The sequence below is a fragment of the Rana temporaria genome, chromosome 3, assembly GCF_905171775.1.
Source record: "Rana temporaria chromosome 3, aRanTem1.1, whole genome shotgun sequence".
In the NCBI taxonomy this organism is placed as follows: Eukaryota; Metazoa; Chordata; class Amphibia; order Anura; family Ranidae; genus Rana; species Rana temporaria.
The window spans coordinates 60156460-60176397 of record NC_053491.1 but is presented as its reverse complement, the minus strand read 5'-3'; the positions used below and the strand labels follow the sequence as shown (position 1 = coordinate 60176397).

The window sequence follows — 19938 nt, the reverse complement described above, 5'->3', positions numbered from 1 at the left end:
CCCTGGACCACCAGGGAAGGGCAACAACAACAAAAAAAAGTCTAAAAAAAAAAAAAAAAGTTAAAAAAAAGATGCCAATCAGTGCCCACAAATGGGCACTGACTGGCAACATAGGAAAAATAAGTGCCGCCCCACAGTGTCCATCAGTGCCACCCCACAGTGTCCATCAGTGCCACCCCACAGTGCCCATCCATGCCCAGTGCCCACCATAAGTGCCCATCTGTGCCAACCATAAGTATCCATCAGTGCCACCCATGAGTGCCCATCTGTGCCGCCTATGTGTGCCCATCAGTGCCGCCCATGAGTGCCCATCAGTGCCGCCTATGTGCCCATCAGTGCCGCCTATGTGTGCCCATCAGTGCCGCCTATGTGTGCCCATCAATGCAGCCTATGTGTGCCCATCAGTGCCGCATACCAGCGCCGCCAATCAGTGCCACCTTATCTGTGCCCGTCAGTACTACCTCATCGATGTCCATCAGTGCCATCTCATCAGTGCCGCCATATCAGTGCCCGTAATTGAAAGAGAAAACTTACTTATTTACAAAAAAATTAACAGAAAAAAATAAAAACGTAATTTTTTTTCAAAATTTTCAGTCTTTTTTTAGTTGTCGCGCAAAAAAAAAAAAATCGCAGAGGTGATCAAATACCACCAAAAGAAAGCTCTATTTGTGGGGGAAAAAGGACGCCAATTTTGTTTGGGTACAGTGTAGCATGACCGCGCAATTGTCATTCAAAGTGCGACAGTGCTGAAAGCTGAAAATTGGCTTGGGCGGGAAGGTGCGTAAGTGCCCTGTATGGAAGTGGTTAAAGTGGTAGTAAAGTCAGTTTTGTGATTTTTTTACCTACAGGTAAACCTATAATAAGGTTTACCTGTAGAAAAAGTGAATATCTCCTAAACCTGCACCGTTTAGGAGATATTCACCCTGGATGCAGCCGGTGATGTCACCAGCATATGTGCTCTTAAAGGTCCGACATACCTTGCTGGACCTTCAGAGCCTCGTGCCGTAATCCAGAGACCGGGGGAAGATGCAAGCCTTGTCAGCGGTGGCAGTGTGCCGCTAGAGGGCTTTGTTCTAAGGTAAGTATTTCATAATGTGCTAGTATCCAATGCATACTAGCACATTATGCAATTGCCTTACAGGTGTTTTGTTTTTTTCAAACTGCCACAGTATACAACCACTTTAAGCTGGCCATAGAAGATTTGTTTTGTTTTTCATTTAGCCAGCGGGCTGAATAAAAAAAAATGAACAGGTTTCTCTATCCACCTCGCTTGTGTGCTGAACATGAACAGCTACACATGGATTCAAATTGGCTGGTCCCTGCTGAACCAGATGCTTTTTGATTCATCTTTAGCCACCTTCACTCAGCGAGAACCAGGTCTGGCCGTGGACATCTATGGAAAACCTTGTAAAATCCCTCCTCTAAAAATAAGCGTGGCCATTAACCACTTGAGATCTGCGCTATATCCGAATGGCGGTCACAGCGCAGACCTCAATTGGCAGGAGGCCATCAATAGATGTCGTCCCGGCCCCTTACCACGTGATCAGCTGTCAGCCAATGACAGCTGATCACGTGATATAAACAAAAACTCTGTAATTCGTTTTTTGTTGTTCTCCTCACGCTGTCAGAAAAAAAAAGCCGATCACTGGCTTATGTGCTAGGGACATCGGTCCCGAAGAGGAAGAGGCAATTCTGCCTAATCTGTGCAATCCGTACCCCCTGCCAGTGCCACCTGCCATTGCCACCTGCCAGTGTCCACAGTGCCCACGAGTGCCACCTATTAATGCCCACAAGTGCCACCTATCAATGCCCACAAGTGCCACCTATCAATGCCCACGAGTGTCACCTATCAATGCCCACAAGTGCCCATCAGTGCAGCCCATCAGTGCCCATCAGTGCAGCCTCATCAGCATACATCAATGAAGGAGAAAAATTACCTGTTTGCAAAATGTTATAACAAAATATAAAAGAATATGGGCTAGATTCAGATAGAATGGTCTATCTATCCGCTGTAATTTAGGGCGCAAGTTCTGTATTCAGAAACAACTTGCGCCCTTAGTTACGGCGGCGTAACGTATCTGTGTCGGCGTAAGCCCGCCTAATTCAAATGTGGATGATGTGGGCGTGTTTTATGTATATTAACTGTGACCCCGCGTATTTGAAGTTTTTTACGAACAGCGCATGTGCCGTTCGTGAAAAAATCCCAGTGCACATGCTCGAAATTCCGCCGCAAATCGTCATTGCTTTCGACGGCCATACTTAACATAGGATACGCCTCATATAGCAGGGGTAACTATACGCCGAAAAAAGCCTAACGTAAACAACGTAAAAAAATGCGCCGGCCGGACGTACGTTTCTGAATCGGCGTATCTAGCTCATTTGCATATTCCTCGCGTAAATATATGGAAGCGCCACCTAGCGGCCAGCGTTAATATGCAGCCTAAGATACGACGGTGTAAAACACTTACGCCGGTCGGATCTTAGGGAAATCTATGTTGTAACTGATTCTATGAATCAGGCGCATAGATACGACCCCGCACACTCAGAGATACGACGGCGTATCTGGAGATACGCCGTCGGTCGTATCTTCTCTGTGAATCTAGCCCTATATATATATATTTTTTTTTTTTATTCAGTCTTTTACATTTTTTTTAACAACAAATAAAAACCGCAGAGGTGATCAAATACCACCAAAACAAAGCTCTATTTTTGGGGAAAAAATTATTAAAAATTTGGGTACAGTGTTGTATGACCGCGCAATTGTCATTCAAAATACATCAGCGCTGGAAGCTGAAAATTGGTCTGGACAGGAAGGGGGTTTAAGTGCCCAGTAAGTAAGTGGTTAATGGGGTTTCCAACTTATTTTGTTCAAACTAGTAATCCTTTTGTATAAAACATGCATTATATATTAGGTTTCTGAAGAATACAAACCCAAAACAGCTGACTCCACTATTTCTAGGTAATAGGTCCACGTTAAGTTTCCTTTGATTCCATCCATAAAAACGTAACAGACGGATAAGTGTCTTTGTACACACTGTGCGGGAATACTGTAAAGAGATGAATTTTCCAGCTAGAAAAAGCAGTGTAAATTAAGCATATTGCACATGTTCCTTCTCAAAAACACCCACAAAATGATGATGGCTTTTTTAGTCTTTGAATGACAAAAATCAATAAAAGCCAACACGTTTTTGTGATAAATATCACAGCTGCGCACTTATAAAGTCAACCAGGAAGAAACTTGTCATTTCTGTGACAATAAAACCCCTAGAAAGCAATATGTGCTGTGCAGATAGTAAGTTACAGATCTATTGAAATGACAGCTTGGCAGCTGAAATTCAAATCCTCTTAATTGCAAGGAAATAATTTTCATTCATCCGCAACCATTTAACCATTTAGAAAGAAAAGGAAAGACAAACTACCCCTTCCGTGTACAGGCACACACACTTTTGTGGACCTTTCATAAAAAGGCCTATCATTTCAGTGCTGTGCGGTATGTCATTTGCAGATGTTTAAACTTCGAGTCTGCAAGTATTTGTGTCTGTTTATGTTGGTGTCGGTTTATATGGGTAATTCAGTGTCTGTAATTTCATAGTACATGTTATTCTGCAGTAAGAAAAAGAAACAAACACTTGAAGAGGAACTTTACTTGTCTTTATAAAAATAAAAGTCAGCAGCTACAAGTACTGTACCTGCTAACTTAAAGCGGGGGTTCACCCGTACATAAAACTTTTTCCCCCTAGATTCCTGCTCGTTTTGTCTAGGGGAATCGGCTAGTTGTTTTAAAATATGAGCATTACTTACCGTTTACGAGATGCATCTTCTCCGCCGCTTCCGGGTATGGGCTGCGGGACTGGGCGTTCCTTCTTGATTGACAGTCTTCCGAGAGGCTTCCGACGGTCGCATCCATCGCGTCACGATTTTCCGAAAGAAGCCGAACGTCGGTGCGCAGGCGCAGTATAGAGCCGCACCGACGTTCGGCTTCTTTCGGCTACTAGTGACACGATGGATGCGACCGTCGGAAGCCTCTCGGAAGACTGTCAATCAAGAAGGAACGCCCGCTCCCGAAGACCCATACCCGGAAGCGGCGGAGAAGATGCATCTCGAAAACGGTAAGTACAGCTCATATTTTAAAACAACTAGCCGATTCCCCTAGACAAAACGAGCATCCATCTAAGGGGATGTTTTGAAAAAAATTGTCTTATGGGTGAACTCCCGCTTTAAAGCGAAGGTTCACCCTAAAGAACATCTATGTACCATTACATGCAGCATACTTGCGTCAGCTACAGTATGCTGGTATTTTTTTTTTTTTATCGATGTACATACCGTTATATAGTTCATTTTCTTTTCTTACTCCCCGCAGGGAATAGGCGTTCCTATGAAGAGGCGTAGATGATTGACATGCGGAAAAGGTGCGTCACGCGTTCCGAAAATAGCTGATCTGGGACCTGCGCACAGACTAGGAGCCGTGCAGAGCTGACTGCGCAGGCGCCGTATATAGCTGAGTCTCAGATCGGCTATTTTCGGAACACGTGACCCGCCTTTTCCGCATGTCAATCATCTACGCCTCTTCATAGGAACGCCTATTCCCCGCAGGAGTAAGAAAAGAAAATGAACTATATAACGGTATGTATAGCGATAAAAAAAAAATGTCAGCATACTGTAGCTGACGCAAGTATGCTGCATGTAATGGTACATAGATGTTTTAGGGTGAACCTCCGCTTTAAGAAAGACATACTAGTCCATGAGGCCCAGCGCTGTCTTTACAGCTTGTTAGGTTAAGGTGACCATATTTTTCAAATGAAATCCGGGGACATATTTTTTTTTTTACTACGGTAGTAATGGCGGCAATAAGCAACTCTCTGGCCATTGCCGCCTGCCTCACAGCCTTTTAAGTTTCATGCTACGTACACACGATCGTTTTTCGGCATGAAAAAAAACAACGTTTTTAAAAATGTCATTTAAAATGATCGTGTGTGGGCTTCACATCGTTTTTCGGCTTCTGAAAAACGGCAAAAAATTTTTTCGAACATGCTGCATTTTTTCACGTCGTTTTTTAAAATGTGGTTTTTCGTGTTGTTAAAAATGATTGTGTGTGGGCAAAAACGACGTTTTAAACCTGCGCATGCTCAGAAGCAAGTTATGAGACAGGAGCGCTCGTTCAGGTAAAACTACCATTCATAATGGAGTAAGCACATTCATCACGCTGTAACAGACAAAAAAGCGCGAATCGTCTTTTACTAACAAGGAATCAGCTAAAAGCAGCCCAAAGGCGAATAGAACTTCCCCTTTAGAGTGCCGTCGTACGTGGTGTATGTCACCGCGCTTTGTTCATAATTTCTTAACCACTTAAGGACCGCCTCATGTACATATACGTCAGCAGAATGGCACAGGCAGGCACATCAACGTATATATACGTCCTCTGCTTGACGTGGGTCGGGGGTCCGATCGGGACCCCCCCCCCCGGTACATGCGGCGGTCCCCGTGGCTTCAGGAGCGATCCGGGACGACGGCGCGGCTATTCGTTTATAGCCGCTCCGTCGCGATCGCTCCCCGGAGCTGAAGAACGGGGAGAGCCGTATGTAAACACGGCTTCCCCGTGATTCACTATGGCGGCGCATCGATCGAGTGATCCCTTTTATTAGGGAGACTTGATCGATGATGTCAGTCCTACAGCCACACCCCCCTACAGTTGTAAACACACACTAGATGTACCCTAAATGTTACAGCGCCCCCTGTGTTTAACTCCCAAACTGCAACTGTCATTTTCACAATAAACAATGCAATTTAAATGCATTTTTTGCTGTGAAAATGACAATGGTCCCAAAAATGTGTCAAAATTGTCCGAAGTGTCCGCCATAATGTCGCAGTCACGAAAAAAATCGCTGATCGCTGCCATTAGTAGTAAAAAAAAAAATGCAATAAAACTATCCCCTATTTTGTAAACGCTATAAATTTTGCGCAAACCAACCGATAAACGATTATTGCGATTTTTTTTTACCAAAACAAGGTAGAAGAATACGTATCGGCCTAAACTGAGGAAAAAAAAATTATATATGTTTTTGGTGGATATTTATTATAGCAAAAAGTAAAAAATATTGAATTTTTTCCAAAATTGTCGCTCTATTTTTGTTTATAGCGCAAAAACTAAAAACCGCAGATGTGATCAAATACCACCAAAAGAAAGCTCTATTTGTGGGGAAAAAAAGGACGCCAATTTTGTTTGGGAGCCACGTCGCACGACCGCGCAATTGTCTGTTAAAGCGACGCAGTCCCGAACTGTAAAAACACCTTGGGTCTTTAGGCAGCATATTGGTCCGGGGCTTAAGTGGTTAAAAACCATGGTGTGTGGGCAACATCGTTTTTAATGATGAAGTTGGAAAAATATTGTTTTTTTTCCATGCCGAAAAACTTTTTTTTTTTTCCATGCCGAAAAACTATTGTGTGTACGCAGCATCACTCTCCAGGCCCCGGCTACTACTGGGTGGGGAGTGGAGAAAGATCACTCTGCTGGGGAAGGCAAGGAGATAAGCAGGCAGGCGGCTGGCTGGGACTTGAGCCAAGGCAGAAGAACATGCGAGCAGAGCTGAATGGGCATTGTCCCGAAACTGAAGAAATAGTCCCTCCACTCTGACCAGCACATCATCAGAAAGGGGCATAGATAATGGAAAAAATACACCCCCCCCCCCCCAAGCTAGTAGGAGCGGCAGAGTGGGGGTGTGTAATTTTTTTCATTCTGCACTGACTGTCTTTGAAATTGCCCCAGCCCCTGTTCAAATCCAATCCAGGGACAGACTTGGTCCAGGGACAGTGTCCTCAATCCGGGGCCTGTCCCCAGAAACCGAGGATGTCTGGTCACCCTATGTTAGGTTCCCATGCTGCCATCCTGCCTATCACTTCCTGATGACTCTTTGCTGACTTTCCAATGTGCATGCTCAAGATTGGCCTGTTGGGGTAGACTGGACCTGTAGACTCCACTGATGGGTGATCCCAAGAGGCTGTGGGTGGAGAGAGGATAGACCTAGCACAATGCCTAGGCAAGGAAAAGTAAAGTTGAGCAAGTGCCTGCTGAAAAAAGGGACTTGATCAGGGCCATCTTTAATGTTGATTAGACCTTGGGCAAAAAATTCTTCGGGCCCCCCCATACAATTTTGCTCTCCACCTGCTCTGAAACATACAATAAATATCAGCTAGACTTAAAATCAGTTTACTGTATCAGATCAGGCAGTGATTGCGATTGGTTGCCAGAGGTTACAGCATATCATTACCACTTACTGACTGGTTGCTAGAGGTTACAGCACACATTACGGCTCACTGATTAGTTGCTAGAGGTGACAGCACATAATTTCTTCTTGTTGGTTGGTTGCTAGAGATTACTGTACAGTAATACTGTTCATCGATCGGTTGCTAGAGGTTACAGCACATCCGCCTTTATTTACATATGAATGCTGTCTGCCTCAGCTATGAATGCTCGTGTTATTTACATATAAATGGAGGTTATTTACATGTAAACAGAGGGTCTGCAGGTGAGTCATCTGTACACAACAATAGGGCAGAGCTGGGCAGTATTGGTAGCAACACTTCACACTGAGATATCAGAACACAGCACAGGACTAAAACTTCAAGGGACAAGGGAATTTAAACTGGGATAATTAATAAGTATGAGGCAGCTGCTTTGGGCCCCACAACAATGACAGGGCCCAGGGTAGCTGCCCCTTTACCCTGCCTTAAAGACGGCCCTAGACTTGATACCCAATAAAAATAAAAACTATATGTGTAATTAAAAGGGGGAGGGTTAGAAAGAGGCTATGGAGAACTTGTTAATGAAGGGTCACTTTAAAGGTCCAATCTGTCTAACTTTCACTTCTGTGCTTAGAAAGGGGTTGCCTTGCTGGTTCGATAAAAAAGGGGGCTGTGGTAAGTAAATAGCACCTACCTGCTAGCTCCTTATTCCTCTATTTTAAATCATACACCAAAGTTCTAGCCACTTGACATGACTCAGGGCTCATCTCAAGCATCTCATTCTTGTGCGATGGTGCCACACATTTTTTTTCATGTGTCTTGCCTTAAAGCATTGGGGTGCTATTCAAAATGACTCTGCATGCGTCAATGTATGTCAAGTGTGTTGCCACTTGTGTTCCTGCAACATATAGATGCAAATAGGCCATAAAAAAGGAAGAGAACTTCCCATGGATCTGCCTTGGTGATCCAAACAGAAGTGGGAGCAGGTACCTGTCAAAACCAGGTACCTGCACCCCTCCCCCACCCCCCCAAAAAAAATGTGGCTAGGGGAGGATAGTTTATGCCCCATTATTAAATAACACGTGTTATGACCCTGAAAATGATAAGACTCTACTTAATGTTTAGACCGCAGGTGTAGAGGCTTATCAGAAATCAACCACCACTTCACTCTCACAGAACAATAAGAGTTTGGGGTATTATCATCATATCCTCTAATGAAGGTAACACATAAAAGTAGTAGCTTAATTCCTCTTAAGCTTAATTGATAGACACAACCCAGATACTATAATCGTAAATCTAATTTAGGTATTTGCATCAAATAAAGGTAGTAGAAATTACTGGTATTGTAGTATCTCACCACACACATATGAATAGTATGAAGTACTCTGCTGTATCTGGTGCTAGTATATAGTAATAAGTATAGAGTCTAGGATATAGTTCAGGCATATACTAGCAATCACTATTAGCAACAAGCTGGTATTACATATACTTGCGGTTTAGGAGGTGGTCTGTACCAGGAAAGTCCGCACAGGTGTTGATGGTACCTTATACAGCAGTAATGTGGTTTAGATATACTTGCGGTTTAGGAGGTGGTTTGTACCAGGAAAGTCCGCACAGGTGGTGGTGGTCTCTAGCCTGTAGTGAGCAATGGTGGTGAATCTCCAGCAGAAGCTAGTGATGTCTTGGGTCTCTGAACAGGTGCGCTGTGAAGACAGGTGCTACAGGGACTCTGTAGCTCGTTCTGGGTTCCCAGGTGGCGGCAGGGTCCAACAGGAATATCCGAACACCCTGCCGCCATTCCCGGGAGTTTAAATAGCCCGGGCAGTGGCTGAGCTGAGCGCCGCACGTTGGAACGCACTTCCGCGTTCCAACGTGGAGCGCAGACGTCCGCGCACCGGAAGTGACGCGGACGTGTATCTGAATGGAGCGCAACTGTCATAAGTGACAAGTCTGCGCTCCATGTGGAAGGAGTAACGCTGACGGCGTTACATACCCCCCTCCTCAAGGGGGCACCTCCGGAGCGCCCAGTGAGACATGGTTTATCAGGATATTTATGATGAAACTGCTTAATGAGCCGAGGAGCATGAATATTTGAAGAACATTCCCAGGAATCATCTGTGGGAGAATAGCCTTTCCAACGAATCAAATATTGAATAGAGGATACTCTTTTCCTAGAATCAAGAATCTTCTCTACCTGATATTCAGTTTCACCAAAAACTTGAATTGGAGGAGGAGGTTGTGGATCTCTATTTGGAAAGGGGTTAGATTTATAAGGCTTGATTAGTGAAACATGAAAAGATGGATGAATCTTCCAATCTGGAGGTAGAAGTAATCTAACAGCATTTTTATTTATTACATGAGAAATTGAGAAAGGTCCTGTATATTGACGACCAAGTTTCTTTGAAGGAATATTAAGTCGTAAATTCCGAGTGGATAACCATACCAAATCTCCAATCTTGTATGGAGGTGATATTGTTCTATGAGAGTCGTAATATTTCTTTTGTCTAATTTGAGCAGTCTTTAGATTAGAACGAAGAGTGTTTAGAGTGTTTTTTATGGTTGATAAGAAATTCTCAACAGCCGGAACATTACTTGGAGAAAAAGTAGAAGGTAAACTATTAGGATGAAACCCATAATTTGCGTAAAAGGGTGAAAACTGAGAAGATGAATTGGAAGCATTGTTATATGCAAACTCTGCATGTGGAAGTAAGTCAACCCAGTCATCTTGAAGATGGGTGCAATAACAGCGCAAATATTGCTCAAGAGTTTGGTTAACACGTTCCGTTTGCCCATTTGTTTGGGGATGATAAGCAGTAGATCTACGATGATCTATTTGTAAGGTTTGGCAAAGGGCTCTCCAAAACTTGGAAATAAACTGTGACCCACGATCCGAAATGATTTGGGATGGAAGGCCATGCAATTTAAGAATATTAGATACAAAAGCCCTTGCTGTTTCTTGAGAAGTAGGTAACTTTTTCAAAGGTACAAAATGGGCCATCTTGGTTAATATGTCAACAGTGACCATGATGGTGTTAAATCCATTTGATCTAGGAAGGTCTACTATGAAATCCATGGATATAACATCCCAAGGTCTGTCAGGTATTGGGATGGAGGTTAATAACCCATAGGGTGGTTTCCTCGAATGTTTGTTGATTGCACAAGTGTGGCAAGAACTCACATAGTCATGAACAGTCTTTGTCATATGGGGCCACCAATAACTTCTCTTCAGTAAAAGAATGGTTTTACTAATACCAGGATGACCTGCAAGTGGGGCATCGTGGAGTTGTTTTAATAGTGTGAGTTGTAAACTTGGTGGAACGTAGATCTTGTCGTTGAAAGTAAATAGTCCATTAGACTGCTGTTGTAGACCTTTAGGGAGTTGAGATTTATCTTTAGAAAGAGTTTGAATGAGCAATTTATCGAATGTCAAAGTTGTTCCAATAATTCGGTTGGAAGGAATAATGGAAAGTGGTGGAATGTCCATGGATTGATCTTCATTCATACGAGATAGAGAATCTGCTTTGATATTTTGAGTACCAGGGAGGTATGAGATGACAAAATCAAAACGATCAAAAAATAAACTCCATCTGACTTGACGGGCAGAAAGAGTTTTACAAGTTTTGAGATGCTGTAAATTACGATGGTCAGTGAGGATAGTGATAGGGTGTGTAGAACCCTCCAGAAGGTGTCTCCAGTTTGCGAGAGCGTCCTTTATTGCTAACAGTTCCTTTTCTCCAATCGGATAGTTCTTTTCAGCTGGTGATAAAGTTCTGGAATAAAAGGCAACAGGATGTAGTGGGTGTGATAATGTGGGTCGTTGGGAAAGTACAGCACCCAAGGCAAAATGTGAAGCATCAACTTCCAACGTAAAATGAAACATTGGATTGGGAAGTTGGAGAATGGGAGCTGAAGAGTAACTAAGCTTAAGTGTTTCAAATGATTTCTGTGCTTCCTTGGACCAAATGAAAGGTATCTTAGAACTGGTTAGACTAGTAAGTGGTCTCACAATTGATGAGAAATTTTTAATGAATTTTCTATAATAATTAGAAAATCCAAGGAATCTCTGAAGGGCCTTTCTGGACTGGGGAGAAGGCCAAGACAAAATGCAATCCACTTTAGTATGGTCCATCTGAACTCCATCTGGAGTGATTTGATAACCAAGAAAGGAGATAGTAGTCTGACTGAAGACGCACTTCTCAAGTTTTGCATATAGAGAGTGAATTCTGAGTCTCTCCAGAATCCAACGCACATGTTTGTGATGTTCCTCGAGAGTATCAGAATAAATTAATATGTCATCTAAGTAGATAACAACACAAATGTCAAGCAGATCATGAAAAATATCGTTAATAAACCACTGAAAAGTTGCTGGGGCATTACATAAGCCGAAAGGCATTACACAGTACTCGAAAAGCCCGTATCGAGTTTTAAAAGCAGTTTTCCACTCATCTCCAGAGCGAATCCTTATAAGATTATAAGCACCTCTGAGGTCTAGCTTTGTGTAGATCTTAGCTGTCTGTAACCTTTCAATAAGCTCTGGAATGAGTGGTAATGGATATCTATTCTTTACTGTGATGTTATTGAGGGATCGATAATCTATTATCGGTCGAAGTGATCCATCCTTATTTTTTACAAAAAATAGAGCTGCACTGGCAGAAGAAGTGGAGGGCCTTATAAATCCTTTTTTAAGGTTCTCATCCAAGTAAACTTTTAGGTGTATAAGCTCTGGTTGTGAAAGGGGGTAGATCCGAGCGGTAGGGATAGGACTGTCAGGAATTAAGTCAATAGGACAATCGTAAATCCTATGTGGAGGGAGTTTCTCCGCGTTAGTCTTACTGAACACATCAGCAAAATCTTGTAAGTAATCTGGTAAATTAGTAGGATGAATCTCTGAGAAGGAGATGATACATGGAGGATGACAAAATTCTGTACAGTAAGTAGACTGTAAAGAAAGAGATCTTGTGGGCCAAAGAATAGTAGGCTGATGAAGATGCAACCATGGTAAACCTAAAACTATAGGGAAAACTGGAGATGAAATAATATCAAAATTGAGAGTCTCTGTGTGGCCATTGGCACAAGAAACTATTAAAGGAACTGTCTGAGATGTAACTGGACCGAAAGAAGAGTTAGATCCATCAATAAATGTGAGTGACACTGGAATCTGCTTTAACACACTGGGAATTTTATTTGCTTTTACAACATTTGAGTCAATGAAGTTGCCACATGCCCCGCTGTCGACCATTGCTTCAATGGAAATCTTTCCTTGATCCCACTGTAGGGTGAGAGGAACAAAAATATAATGATTAGATATGGTTCCGGGTGAATTTAATTTATTAATGTGGGAGAAATTACCTTCTGAATTCTTCTTGAGAAGAGGGCAGGTGGAAACGATGTGGTCAGGAGCAGAACAATATAGGCAAAGATTGTTAGCTCTGCGACGCTGTTTCTCTGCAGAGGTTAAAGGTCCTTTAATAACACTAAGATCCATTGGAGAATCTTTGGGAGGTGATCTAGATCTCCTGAAGGGAGTGACAGAATAGGTAGTGGCACGTTCGGTCTTTCTTTCGCGAAGGCGACGATCAATAGTGACTGAGAGGTGCATAAGATCTTCCAAAGTAGTGGGTAGGTCAACACGAGCTAACTCATCCTTCATAGCTTCAGATAAACCCAAACGGAACTGGTTTCTGAGAGAAATATCAGACCATTGAGTTTCTCTGCACCAACATTTGAATTCTGAAATAAAATCTTCAACAGGACGCCTTCCCTGTCTAAGACTCCTGATTGAATTCTCAGCTGTTAACTGTTTGTTGGGATCTTCGTATAACAAAGACATCTCATCAAGAAATGTGTCAAAATCTCCTAAGAGATCTCCGTGTTCTTCTACATAGGTGTCAGCCCATACCCTGGGCTCACCTCTAAGAAAAGAAATTAATGTAAGGATCTTTATCCTATCAGAATGATAAGTACGTGGCTGTAGTTCAAACATCAGTCGACATGAACTAATAAATTGTCTGTAATTTTTTCTATCTCCAAAAAATGGTTCCGGTGAACAGGCCTTTGGTTCAGGTCTTTGCCTGGCTTGTGCCAAATTTTGATCTCTTAAAGCATCATTCTGCATACGTAACTCATTCATGTTGTTAGTAAGATTATCAACTCTTTGAGAGAGTGCAACTAAATGATTTGCAAGGTCAGCTGGATCCATTTAAAAGATATATGTAATTATATCCTTTATCTTTTTGGGTTCGGATATTATGTTATGACCCTGAAAATGATAAGACTCTACTTAATGTTTAGACCGCAGGTGTAGAGGCTTATCAGAAATCAACCACCACTTCACTCTCACAGAACAATAAGAGTTTGGGGTATTATCATCATATCCTCTAATGAAGGTAACACATAAAAGTAGTAGCTTAATTCCTCTTAAGCTTAATTGATAGACACAACCCAGATACTATAATCGTAAATCTAATTTAGGTATTTGCATCAAATAAAGGTAGTAGAAATTACTGGTATTGTAGTATCTCACCACACACATATGAATAGTATGAAGTACTCTGCTGTATCTGGTGCTAGTATATAGTAATAAGTATAGAGTCTAGGATATAGTTCAGGCATATACTAGCAATCACTATTAGCAACAAGCTGGTATTACATATACTTGCGGTTTAGGAGGTGGTCTGTACCAGGAAAGTCCGCACAGGTGTTGATGGTACCTTATACAGCAGTAATGTGGTTTAGATATACTTGCGGTTTAGGAGGTGGTTTGTACCAGGAAAGTCCGCACAGGTGGTGGTGGTCTCTAGCCTGTAGTGAGCAATGGTGGTGAATCTCCAGCAGAAGCTAGTGATGTCTTGGGTCTCTGAACAGGTGCGCTGTGAAGACAGGTGCTACAGGGACTCTGTAGCTCGTTCTGGGTTCCCAGGTGGCGGCAGGGTCCAACAGGAATATCCGAACACCCTGCCGCCATTCCCGGGAGTTTAAATAGCCCGGGCAGTGGCTGAGCTGAGCGCCGCACGTTGGAACGCACTTCCGCGTTCCAACGTGGAGCGCAGACGTCCGCGCACCGGAAGTGACGCGGACGTGTATCTGAATGGAGCGCAACTGTCATAAGTGACAAGTCTGCGCTCCATGTGGAAGGAGTAACGCTGACGGCGTTACAACACGTTATTTGGGCCAGGGGATGCCAGAGAGGGTGACTCTTGTGAGCGCCAGAAAGTCTAATATTTAAAAGTGCCAGAGACCTAGCAAGAGAGAGGCCTTTTCTGACAGTTAATAAAGCCAATTATTTCTATTCCACACCACAAAAACACCAAAAAATACAACTAACCTAAAACTCCCGTACTACTCCAATAATACATTTCCTACATATATCCCTCTGTAAAACTAATGAACCATTGAGGCCAATGTAGCTTTTTTAGGGCTTGGCATGTGGTTGTCATCATGCTATCTGCCCATCTATCCTGCCCATCTATCCTTTCATGTCTATTTTCTCTACTGCAGGTGGCACTCGTCCACAGTAACAATACAGATGGGGAAGAAAGCTGAGAGGAACATAGTTCCTCTATGGTTTCCTTGGTCACAGGGAGGCAGTTATCCTATTGGATGCTGGCACCCCATGTGCCATTTTGGATCAGGCAGAGTCTATTGAAGACCATGGCTCCCCGTTTTTGTATGCATTCTGTAAGTGATCAGAGTAGGGACAGGTCACCCATCTGTCAGGGGCAGTGCTTAGCGACAGGGGGAGGTTCTGCAGGAGTAGGGCAAGTGCAAGGACAACACCATTCTTCCTTGAAGCCTCCCCATTTGGGTCCAGATCAGCCAGGCTGCATTCCACTCCTCAAGACAGACACTGTTGGGTCCTCTGAACCACCAGTCTGCTGTCACATTACCAGTATGTCCAATGTGCATCAGAACCATCCATCCTTTTGCACCAATTTTGTCACAGATCATGCCCTCAGCACCAAGGGGAGCAGGCTGACTGATACTACTTCTGGTCAATCGCTCAAAATTGATGGTTGTAACATCTTGATGTTTTGAGCAGCTTTTACAGGAATAAAAATGGTGAGATTACATTGCTCATAAAAACTGAAATCCACCAATGAAAATGTCAGCTCACAACTGTCATCTAAGGAAGCTTGCAGATGGCCACATTCTCTCCTCCTCCACCAATCCCAGGAATCAGATCAAAGGATATATCCAAAATCACTGGGCAAAGCCTGTTCTATACAAAAATTGCAATTTCTCTGGTCTGGCCCTAATATCTGAGGAGTAAATAGCTAGCGAACTGCCAATATACTTTCAGAATGTGTAACACTTGATAATCTCACAGAGTGTTTGTAAGGGGTAAGGTCTAATAACAGTGGTGATAGCTAACTGTAAAACTGTTTGTACAGCGGCACAATACAAAAATGGTCTATAACTCAACATTTCTCAACTAGGCTTGTACAATCAATCTGACTTTACTGCATCTTAGGCACTGCCAGATGCAGTGTTTTGAGATGTCTTATGAGTTGCATTGCATGCCTATTCTCAAAAAGTTTAGCATCACGGTTTTACACACTGTGAATATTTTTACACTAGCTGGAACACAGATTACAACAGCGATGACAGTGTAAATAAGTTATCCCCTAGTCACCGGTTGACCAATTTTTCATATTTTATAGGGTTTATCACACTCCTGATTTTTACATGTGGTTCTCCCCATGGTAATCTCATTCATCTACTGTGGGAATGCCTTATGCTAATAAGATATTGGAGTCACTTACTTGCTATGATAAACCATTAGCAATACTCTTTGTGGTTGATTTACTAAAACTGGAGAGTGCAAAATCTGGTGCAGCTGTGCATAGAAACCAATCAGCAAATGGGTTTCCACTATACCACCTTCATTGACAAACTGGATTTGTGAACTAAATAAATAGATTTCCTACAAGAAATGTATTTATGAAAGAGGCGGTGCGTTACAGAAATATACTTTACTAAGGTCTTGGTCAGTGGTCTCCAAACTGTGGCCCGGGGTCCAGATATGGCCCTTTGTTTGCCTTTAGCCTTTATCTGGCTGGCCATTGGGGCCATTGGGGCACTATTCTACCAATTGACACCAATAACAGAGCATCATTCCCCCTACTAATGCCATTAACTTGGGGCACTATGCTTCCCACTGATATCAACAATAGGGCACTATTTCTCCCATTAAAACCAATGATAGGGCTCTGATGTTGGAGCACACTGGCCCTAGTCCGGCCCTCCTAAAGACTGAAGGACAGTAATTTAGCCCCTTGCTTAGAAAGTTTGAAGACTCCTGGTCTATGTAGTTGAATGAGATGGGCGGATGGGGCAACAGTGACTCTTCATGAGGGAACATGGTTTAGATTACATCCCAGATCCCCGTTTGTGACACATAGGGTATTAGTCCTCAGATGGGTTCCCACTATACCACCTTCATTAACAGACTGGATTTCTGAACTAAATAAATTGATTTCCTTAGAAGGAAATTATTTATGAAAGAGTTGGTGCTTTGAAGAAACATACCTTGTTATGGCCTTGGTTGTTGAATGTGGCAGAAGGGGAGGAGGGAGACAATGCCTCTTCATGCAGTGACTTAAAACGGTGGTTCACCCTAAAAAACAAGTTTCTACCATGAAATCCAGCATACTAGCGTGAGCTACAGTATGCCTTTATTTTTATTTTTTGCGCCGTACTCACAGTTTAATCCCTTAGTTAACTTTCAGACTCCCCGCGGGGAATGGGCGTTCCTATGCAGAGGGAACATGATTGACGGCCGGCTATGGCGCGTCACGCTTCCCGAAAATAGCCGGAGTAGGACTCGGCTCTTCACGGCACTATACGGCGCCTGCGCACAGACTAGGAGCTGACTGCGCAGGCGCCGTGAAGAGCCAAGTCCTATTTCTGAAACTTAACTAAGGGATTAAACTGTGAGTACGGCGCAAAAAAATAAAAATAAAGGCATACTGTAGCTCGCGCTAGTATGCTGGATTTTTTTTTTAGGGTGAACCCCCGCTTTAATTAAGGTTGTTTTTTGATTAAAGGGCAACAAGAGTACATTTTTGTTCTGCATACAGCTTGATGTTTGCTTGCTATTTGCATTGGTGTCTACCTCTGCCAGGGGCGGACTGACCATTGGGACTCTCGGGCACTGCCCGAGGGCCCCATGCCACTAGGGGGCCCCATCAGGGTTGCCAGGCTCAATAAAACCAGGGACAGTATGTAAAAATCTGTGTTTTTTTTACATCTGTCCCTGATAGGTCCAAAACCGACATGCTTTTGATGTGAAAATCCTGATATTTTAGCTGCCCTGCCTATGCAATGCCTCCTGGCGTGGTGACCATCTGTAAGCCCGGGGGCCCCATAATCTTCTATTGCCCGGGGGCCCCATGAGTTGTCAGTCCACCCCTGACCTCTGCCGTATTATATAGATACTCTTCAGTGTGGAGCAATGCTTTATTATTGTAATATGCCATTCGGTAAGCAAATTGTATTGCCTCGTACACACGACCAGTTTTCCCGTCGGGAAAACTGCCATGACAGCTTTTGTCCGGGAAAACTGTCCGTGTGTATGCTCCATGGCAGTTTTCCCGACTGGACTGAACATGTTCTCTTTTTTCCTGCCGCGATTCCCGGCGGTCTTTTTCCCGGCAGTTTTCCTATGGGAAACACTGCGGTGGAGCATACACATGGCCGGGTTTCCCGGCTAAAGCTCTCATGGCAGTTTTCCTGCCAGGAAAACCGGCTGTGTGTAGGGGGAAAAAGCTGCCGGGCCGGTTCTCGGCTTTCCCCTCGGTTTTCCCGGCGGACTTTTTACCGCTGGGAAAACCGATCGTGTATACAAGGCATACGTTGTGGGTTGTCTACCTGGAATAGCTAAAAACCCTAAGCAAAGATTTACTTTTAATAAAAAAAAAAAAAAAATGTGTACAATACAGATGTGCTTTTTTTTAAATGTATTATTATTGATACATTAAATGAAACCGGGTTTTCTTTAATCAAATGTTCTTACCATGTGAAATGTGTACCTTGATCACTAAAACAAAGGCATATATTTGTTACCTTGTGATCTGTAGTAGATTATCACATTGTAAACATTACTTCTTCTATAATTGAGATAAGTGATTTATAATTGTGTTTTTTTTTTTGTGTACAGGCGGCTGGTTTAGGCAGAATGAAACCAAATACCCTTGTGATGGGATTTAAGAAGGACTGGAGACAGGCCAGCGCTGTGGACCTGGCAAACTACGTGGGATTATTACAGTGAGTGTTTCCTCTTAGCTGCTTGCAGGCCAGAACCACATACAATAGCCATTTGTTTCCATTTAGGAAAAGAAGTGGAGGCATATGCATACAATTCATTTCATTATTTTACATTAGATCCAGATTATTTGTTTTTGCTTGTGTTAGTTATAGCCGGTGTACCGAGGTTTGCGTTAAAAGAAAAGAAATCAATATTTACATTGAGTATGCTATTCTAATTGCCAACTGTTCCACTTGCTCACTGAGCCGAGGTGATGCCAACACCTGCTCTCCGTAGAATCGCATCTTGCCAAAAACACAACAGCATAACATAAAAATGACAGACCAAACACTTGCACCAGAATTACATTTGCAATGCATAATGCATTTCCTTTGGTCGAAGCTCTTTATCAACACTAGATAGGGCTAGCGCAATTCTCAGTTTCCATGTTAAAAATGCAGCCCAACTGTGACAGCAGATAATGACGGGCGAGTTGTCAAACACCACATGCTGCGTAAACGACGCTAAACTTGTAAAAGAAGTCCAGAACGTAATTTAAACTGCCATAATAGATATTCTGTATGTTTCTCACGAGGACTTAATACAAAGTTGCACTAAAATAAAACAAAGCGTACAAATATGAAAAAAAAAAACATTACAGTGGCAAAACTGGCGTCTGGCCTGAATAATTCAGAACAATCTGCATCCACAAATCAAGACAATTTTTTTTTTATCTCAGCTGGTCTACACAGATTACTGATTTGATGGGTTTCATAATGTCATGTGCAATATCATATGCATTGTTTATTTGCCATTCACAGGTGTTTTTCATTATTGAAGTAAAATTACATTAGACAATAGTGTTCTACTGGGGCCGTGCTGCATTAACGAATAATACTGCAGTTGGTTGTGGTCAGTATTTTGTGCAAAAAAAAAACATCAAAATACATTTTTCACCAAACAAGGAACCACTGTTATAATGCACTAATGCAGTGAGGTTCCACCCCTGGGCTGTGGTCCACTACCAGGCTGCAGCCTTCCTCCTCCCAGGACTTCGGCTACCTGCAGATCCCCTAACCTCACACAGTGCCTCCCAGCTCCCACAGTGCTACCTAACTTCCCATAGTGGGCAGCAGGGCCTCTGAATCTCTCACAGTGGCCCCAGACCTGTAAAAGCCCTCAGTCCTCAAAGTGCCTGCCAAACTCTCACAGTGACCCCCAAACCTCCCTAGCTTGCTGCAGAACCCCCAGCCCTCCATAGTGTCCCAACAAAGTCTCCGATGCCCCCCAGTTCCCAGAGTGTCTTCCAGTCTTAAAAACTCTTTAGCCATCTGAAAAGTCCCCAAGCACCCTTCCAGAGACCCCATCCCCCACAGTTACACCCTGCTGCTTCCAAAAAATAATTCATACCCTACAGGGTCACCAAGTCTGCTGTAGAGTCCCCTAACCCCCTC

At 43.1% G+C, this 19938-nt stretch overlaps 1 protein-coding gene across 3 annotated transcripts in view; it reads left to right on the top strand.

The window, feature by feature from the left end:
- SLC12A1 (solute carrier family 12 member 1) overlaps positions 1–19938 on the top strand; it is a 221636-nt gene that overhangs the window by 131802 nt on the left and 69896 nt on the right. For all 3 annotated transcript variants that reach the window (XM_040342655.1, XM_040342654.1, XM_040342656.1), the window contains exon 19: positions 18398–18504. In XM_040342655.1, the coding sequence (XP_040198589.1) occupies positions 18398–18504 (107 nt within the window). The remainder of the gene's footprint in view (positions 1–18397; positions 18505–19938) is intronic.